This window comes from Eleutherodactylus coqui, chromosome 6 (assembly GCF_035609145.1).
Source record: "Eleutherodactylus coqui strain aEleCoq1 chromosome 6, aEleCoq1.hap1, whole genome shotgun sequence".
Lineage (NCBI taxonomy): Eukaryota > Metazoa > Chordata > Amphibia > Anura > Eleutherodactylidae > Eleutherodactylus > Eleutherodactylus coqui.
The window spans coordinates 104,228,536-104,236,728 of record NC_089842.1 but is presented as its reverse complement, the minus strand read 5'-3'; the positions used below and the strand labels follow the sequence as shown (position 1 = coordinate 104,236,728).

General features: G+C 42.9%; 1 protein-coding gene across 5 annotated transcripts in view; it reads right to left on the bottom strand.

Moving 5' to 3' along the window:
• Positions 1-8,193, bottom strand: part of KCNAB2 (potassium voltage-gated channel subfamily A regulatory beta subunit 2) — a 198,788-nt gene that overhangs the window by 126,559 nt on the left and 64,036 nt on the right. For 3 of the 5 annotated variants that reach the window (XM_066607305.1, XM_066607304.1, XM_066607307.1), the window contains exon 3: positions 8,008-8,049. The exons of the other annotated variants lie outside the window; for them this stretch is intronic. In XM_066607305.1, the coding sequence (XP_066463402.1) occupies positions 8,008-8,049 (42 nt within the window). The remainder of the gene's footprint in view (positions 1-8,007; positions 8,050-8,193) is intronic. 5 annotated transcript variants of the gene reach the window in all.

Here is an 8,193-nt window from a genome sequence, read left to right as displayed (position 1 = left end):
ATCTGTAACAGCAGCCCTCCATATCTGGACATTATAGCGCTGCTGATGTGACGTGGACATAATCATGTTTCTCCACATCCACCAATGTAATGCAGAAAATAAAAGGAAAGTTTGAGAGCAGGATCTGCCGCATGCAAGACAGCCATAACAGCGCAGTGCAGAACAAGTTGCCAGCACTGTATTCTTCTGACCATAACCTTCAGCAAATACCGAGCTAGCAGTCTGGACATCCTAGGGATGCCGGGCGAGTTCTTCTTGAGTTTTACGGCATGAAGAATACAGTAAACAGGAGCCATTCCTAACAATGCAGCAAAGCATAGAAGATTTAGAAAAAGTGACTGCAGTCCATATATTTGTTACTGACCAGTAAAGCACAAATATCATATGCAGCAGTGTTGAATTGGTTACTCAGTTTTGTTAGTTTAACTGTATCATTTATTTCATATCTATCTAGAGAGATATGGAAGATAAAGTATGAGTCAGACATATTCCTATGAGATGGATCGATCGGCAGATCCTTCTCCAATTTCATTCACACTTAAGAAAAAAAAAAAAAAGGAAATGGGTCTAAAATGTTCTATAAGTTTATTGTACATAGAAGGAAAAGTAAAAATTCCCTCGAAAATCCCTGAACTACATAAAAAAAAAATGATACAAAATGAGGAAACTAACCACTTGGCGCCGCTTGTCATCTTTAACTAAAACACTTACCCGTTGTCTTGGTATTCTCCTCATTAAAGCCGCGCTGTGGTAGTTTATAAGAGGCTGGCGAGAAGATGGACGTGTTGTGTGAACAATCCTGCTCCTCTATGGGAGTGTCACTTACGCTTTCAATGCTTAAAGCAATTGGTTTATAAAAGAATTCCCTCAAGATCCCAGTGTTGAGAGAGAAATCCATTAGACCTATTAGAGTCTGAAGTATGAGGAGGTTTTGGTGAAGTGCAAGTTGAATTATGCAAGACCCTGCTATGCGTTAAAAGCTGGGATCTGCTTACTGTTCGCTATGAGTTTTGGCGCCCAGCAAAGCTTTCATGGCAGTGCAGAAGAAGAGTCACACTTGGAAAGAGTCACACATCGGATATGCAGAATGATCGTGTATCTGAATCTGGACCCAAAAGTTAGGAAAGGAAAGCAAAGCCCACAAGGATTGTAGATTCACATTGGCTGGGGAGTCACCATTTGGGGAACACTATCCAATAGCAGCAGAAACTGTGTTTTTTTTTTAATTACCGAAACATTGCTTTAATCCTTGATCTTATTGGTTATAGGATGTCCACCGCATATATACACCAATCAGTCATAAAATTAAAACCATCTGCCTAATACTGTGTAGGTCCCCTTATATATCATCAGTAGCTCTAATCCACCCGTGCATCGACTCCATAATACCTCTGATGATGTCCCATGATATCAAGACAATAGCAGCAGATTCTTTAATTCCCGTTAATTGCGAGGTGCGGCCTCCATTGATCCGACCCATTTTTTCAGCCCAACCAACAGAACCCCGATTAGTTTGAGATCTGAGGAATTCGGAGGACAAGTCAACACCATGAACTCTTTGGCCTGTTCCTCAAACCATTCCTGAATAACTTTTGCAGTGTAGTAAGAACATTATCCTGTCGAAAGAGGTCACTGTCATTTGTGAATACCGGTGTGGTGAAAGGGTATACTTTGTCTGTACCAAGTTTAGTTAGGTGGTACATGTCACAGTAACATCCTAGTAGAACATTAGCCATAGCATCACATCACCTCCGCCAGCTTCTCTTCTTCCCATAGTCCAATCTGTTCTGCAGATGACGCACCTGGCTATCCACATGATGGAAAAGAAAACGTAATTCATCCATCAAACCAGGTCATTACCTACTCTTGCTACAGTATATAGTCCGGTTCTTTAACTGCTTTCAACAGTGGACAGGGGTGAGCATGAGCCCTCTGACTGATTTTTCGTCTGTGCACCCCTATATACAGCCCAATCTGTAATGCCCTCGGTGTTTGGACACCCTTCTATAATAGCCAGCAGTAACTTGTTAAGCAGCTTGCATTATAGGAGCTCTTTGTGGGATTGGAGCACATAGGCTAGCCTTCATTTCCCACATGCATGAATGAGCTTTGGGCGCTCATGACCCTGTTGTCAGTGTAACAGTTGCCCTTTGGGTCACTTTTGGTAGGTACCAGCCACTGCATATAGGGAAAACCACACAAGACTTGCCGTTTGCAGATGCTCTGACCCAATGATCCCGATTTGGCCTAGGTCAATGCTGCTCATATTCTTATGGGGCTATTACAAGAGCGTGTGGGTAATGATCAAGATTTACCACTAATTGCTGGGCTGCACTTGAACTTGCCCCTCTTGATCTACGTGCAGATCAACAACTAGCAGTAAATCGTGAATGTTGCTCGTTTCTGCTAATACTTGTGCAATAACGCCCTGAGAGTATGGCCCGACAGGGTAGCTGAAAACAGTGTGACCAACCAGGCATTTGCGGGTTTCTAATATTTAATTAAAAATGAATTGCTTATTTGTTGCAACTTCCCAGGGTGACATGCAAAACTACATGGCCATTAACAATCTGCCCCCCCCCCCCCATCTGCTTTTTCAAAATGTATGTTTTTTGTTGCTCAAATGTTGCAGATTTGCTGTAGATTTTGCTCTTTCATGGAAAATCCGAAGTGAACCTCACCCCCTTGTGACGCACCCTTACATCAACCTATCTTTCCTGCTTCCAAGACAAGAACATGAGGTTCACTTCACACCTTCACCACAAGGTGCAGTTAAGGTGTGAAGTTGAGACATGCGGTCTTACCGCGATTCGCTGTGGATTCCAATGCTGTTACAGTAACAACGGCCATAGAAAACACATGGATTTTTCCCCGTGTGGTTTTGATCGCACTGAGTGATTACAGCCTAATATTCCTAAGCATTCCCTGACAGGCGTCATAGTGGTGGGCTAATCCATGTTACTCATTTCTCCTGTTAGGGATGGATCGATAAACGGCACACCATCTTATCTGGTCTATTAGACACACAAATACTTTGGTGACATTTTCCTTCTGATCCACCTCTGTGCACATCGCTGCCTCCGTGTCTACTCTCTCTCTTATATCTATAGATTTATATTTTGCTGTCGCAGCCCTGAGTCTTCTACTTTTCGGTGTTACTTATATCCATAGGCTAGCAGAGGTTAAAGTACAAAGTGCTTGTCTAGGTCATTAGAAGAAGAGCGCTATTGATCCAGTCCCGGACAGAAGTCATCACATCCCGGATAATGCACACGCTCAGCATTCCTTTGGCTTTTACAGTCCTGGCACGGACTAGCAAAAATTATACATTATAGTACAAATATAATAAAACACAAAAATAAAATGGGTGTACCCGTGAGAAACAATAGAAATACTACCGTACGATGGGGCTCAGGGATTCCTGTTAAAGCCGTAGACAGCAGAAATTCTAATAATCCGGCAACCTCAGGATGGTCGTGGTGCCAGTTTATTAAAACATTCTGAACTATCGGATGTCAAACACATAAATGGCCTTAGAATGTGGATCATGAGGCATTTAACCGTATCATTAGGATGCTGGGTGAAGGCAGTATTACTGGACCAATTTGGGTATTTTTGTATAAAAACTGTGCGGTCCAGTCTTCAGTCCGTACCTGGCATGCTGTGCCTTACTACCTACTCCACTGGAATGATAGGGAACCCCAAGCGGAGAGGTTTAAATCGCTAGATGCCAGCATGCATATGGGCAGTCATCAGAGAAGGCAGGGGGATGTCATTCTAGGAACAAGATGATCAGTTGGAAGGGGAAGACATCAGAGCAGCTCCTGTATATACTCCCATGGAGGCCAGTAAGCAGAAGACTCAAATGCATTATTCCAAAATGGCCGACAATAGTTGGCACTTCCTGTCGGGCTTCAGCTGTGCAGCACATACTGCTTCTCCAATTAGGGAAACACTGTGCAGACTAATGTCATACTCTAATTAAGATAGGTTCAAAGAGAGGACGCTCAGATGAAGGTTGTCACATCTCAACGGGAAGACCCTGGCCCCCATGATCACTACTTCATGTCAAGTGCTGAGAACCTCCACGGGAATTTACATTCATAGATGCATAAAACATGAGACGCTGAGTTACGTACGTTTATGTGAAGTACGGTCTACAGTCAACTCACAGTGAAACGTTCAATTTGACAGATTTTTTTTTTCCTCTTCATTTTGGCATATGTGTTTTGGACATATTTTAGTTATGTCTTAACCCTTTCCAGTCCAATTTTGGATTCAGGGTTTCCTAGGGGGTTTTCCCTTTCTGCCATTATACAATGGCACCATCTGCTGGCTAGAGCCAGTACCGTGGCATGGGACATGCTGGAGAGGCCCCCCGACAACAGAGCGGCCAGTAATATATAGTAAGAATACCCTGCCGGACGTCTTCCAACATCAGAGCTGTACAGCCTTCAATCAGAATGTCTTCAGACATCAGACAGTGGATTGGAAAGGGTTAAAATTACTGCGAGAGAGATTAAACTGGTTCACGCAAGCAAATCAAGGTTACCACAGCTAAACCATTTAGTTAGATAATTTCACAAAACTGCAAAAGATTGATGGCGATCCACCTTCACAACCAATTTTTTTTTTGTTCAAATGTGTCTAAAATGAAACATGAAGCAACTCTTCACATAGTCCTAATTAACCCATTCCCGCAACAGGGCGTAAACTTACGTCCTGGAGATAGCGCTGGATCATATGTGATCCAGCGCTATCCCGCAGCGGGAGCCGGCTGTCAGTCACAGCCGGCGTCTCGCTGCAGCAGCGGGGGGACATCGGAGATGCGCCCGCCACTTTTAACCCCTTCCCTGCCGCGATCTAAGTAGATCGCGGCAGGGGAAGAGTTCACAGCGGGAGCGCAGCTCCCTCTGTGTCTCCGGCCGGAACTCGCGATGTCATCGCGAGAGCCCGGCCTGTCACCATGGCAACAGGACGCCAGACACTGGCGTCCTGTATTGCCTATGCCTGAGATCGCTGTATGAGCGATAAGGCATGGGAGAGCAGTAGCTCTGCCATGCCTTATGACAGCGATCATCAGGGCAGTGATTAAAGTCCCTCAGAGGGACACAAACAGTGTAAAAAAAAGAAAGATTTAAAAAAATGAATTAAAAAAAATGTAAAAAAAAAGAGTAAAAAAACCATTTTTTATGCTTTTTCTCAGATTAGCATAAAAAAAGGTAAAAAAAAAATAAAACCCCACATATTTGGTATTGTCGCGTCCGTAACGATGCGTACAATAAGTTGCACATGCTTTTGACTGTGCACCGAAAAAAACGCTAAAAAAAAAAAGCTCAAAAACTGAGGCAAAATGCTCATTTTTAGCATTTTGCCTCACTAAAAACGCAATAAAAGTGATCAAAAAAGTCGTATGTACGCCAAAATGGTACCAATAAAATCTACAGCTCGTCTCGCAAAAAATAAGCCCTCATAGAGCTCTGTACATCAAAAATAAAAAAGTTACGTGACTTTGAATGCAGCAATTTAGAATAGAAAAAAGATTTCCAAAAAAAAGGGTTTTTATTGCAGAAAAGTGGGAAAACCTAAACAAAATGTTAGAATTTTGGTATCGTTGTAACCGTACCGGTCTGCAGAAAAAATGGAAAGTCTCATTTATGCTGCATGATTAACGGTGTAAAAAAAAAAAAAAAAAATCTATGGCAGAATTGATGCGTTTTCTCTCTCTGCCATCATAAAAAAAAAAAAAAAAAATTTACAATATAGTCTATGTACCCAAAATTGGCATCGATAAAAACTACAGTTCGCCACGCAAAAAACAAGCCCTTATACGGCCGCATCCACGGAATAATAAAAAAGTTATGGCTTTTGAAAAATAGAGATGGAAAAATACCAAAAAAATCGCTTGGCCCTCAACGCCAAAATAGGCCATGTCATGAAGGGGTTAAACAAATCTCCCAACCGTTTTCTGTATACAGTTCCTATGCAGCAAAGTGTCTCCATGGCAACAGACTACAATCACACCCTGTGTAGTCTGGTCCTGCACTCACGCTTCCCCCTACTTCTGGTTAGTATATATTATTTTGAACTCTTATTTAAGAGCTGAGGTAGAACAGAAAGGAGTGGGAGAGCGAGCCCCCAACCCACTAATACATAGGCAGTATACAAAGCACATAACTAAAAACCATAAACAAAGGCCTAAGACAATGTAGCACTCAGGCTCGCAAAAACGGGCAACCCAATAAAGGAAGGGTGTTGTTAGTATGCATTTGACAGGTTAGCAAGAAGTTGGAGATGAACAGATATACGATTTAAAGATCAGACTATGCAGAGTTTGCTTTCACATTGTTACTATGACGACACATAAACCTGCATTGGAGCTCCTGACATAAAACGGCAGTATATTTTTACTTAAAGGAGGTATCCAAGGAGAAAAACAAACAAACAAACAACAAGCATCCACAAAAACTGTTCGGTACAAGTTTAGACTACAATTTACATACATTTGGCAACAGATATTGATATTTCAGTGTTACCCAACGCCCCCAGTGTAATGCTGCAGCCAGCGGTCGGTCACTTGAGGAAAGGGTTTTCATAGGCACCTAGCTTGTTCTATGATAAGTCTCATGCTGCGCCTCCTCCCATGGCTCAGACACATCAGTAACTCTTCATCATGGCATTTAGAAGATGGCAGGAGGCCGTGAGAGCTGATCTCCTGCCCCCTAGCAGTCACATGTGCTACAACACAGATGGGAAGCCACATTAAGGCCTGTGTCACACAAGTGTAGGCATATTGGCGCAGGTCTACGTGACACACTTTTGCGCATCGGTCATTGCGTATTTGCATGCACAATTGCAACTGTATTGTACTTTTTGCGCGCACAAGTCGTGTATGCGAAAAAACAGGCAGCGATAAACTCAGTCGTTGAAATGGCCAGTTAGTTTAAGGAGTTCAGGATGGGTCCTTTCCAAGCGCAAATGCGCAGGAAAATAGAGCGTGCTGCTTTTTTTCCTTGTGCGACACAATGGTGCACTCAAAATACGTCCTTGCGAACGAACCCATTGAAATCGACGGGTTCTATTTTCTGCGTATTGCGCGTGCAAAATGTTTGTGCGCAAATAGATTCGTATGACACAGGTCTAAGGGCTTATTCACACAGACATATTTGCACAATATTTGCGCAGTGAATAGAACCCACTAAATTTCAAAGTGTTTGTTCATATAAGCATTTTTTGCGTGCTTTTTGAGTACGCAGCATGTTCCATGTACACAGGGAAGTAGAACATAGGAAACTAACTGGGCAAATTAGCCGTTTCAATGTATGGAACCATGGCTGCGTTTTCTTTGCAAGCACAAATGCGCAACATTTGTGTGTAGAAAAAGCTCCATTAAAAAACACAGTGGTGCGTGCAAATACGTAACGCCCAATACGTAAAAACTTAGTGCATCTGCGCATTCAAATACACATACGCTTGTGTGGATCCGGCCTAAGTCCAGTGCTCCGTTGTCCGCTTGTCATGACCAGGGAAAGAACTACAGGACTTCCGTAACCCCGCAGTGCACCGCACAATGGCGGACTGACACCATGATGACAGAACAAGCGCATTAGTAGCACATTACATCCCACTAGCTTTTTTTGTCCTGGATGACCCCTTTAAGGGCAGTTGCAAAGTTGCTTCCTTCTTCATTTTAGATGCATTAGAGCAGTGTTTCCCACCTTCAGTCCTCAGGACCCCCAACAGGTCATGTTTTCCAGGTTTCCTCAGTATTGCATGCATGATGTAATTATTATCAGTGCCCCAGGTGTTCTCTATAGGATATGCTGAAAACATGACCTGTTGGGAAGTCGTTGGGACTGGAGTTTGGGAAACACTGCATTAGACCAATACGAAAAATCTATTGCAAAGGTAGATCCACCTCTTCAAATAAGAAAATCATGCATTAATGAAATACACATAGTGAAGATGAGGGCAAACAACACCACCACCACACAGAGTCTGTGGTACCTGTAAAACTGAAGTTGGCGTTTGGGACTCCCATATCGAGCACTTGGGAAGCATGAAGGAAAAGAGAGAAAGATTCCACACATCACAAATTGGGAATACTTGTTTCTGAGTGCTGGTTATGTATTATGATCCCTGTATTGGTTTACATGGTACAACAGCGCCACCTAGTGAGAGATGAGGAAATGG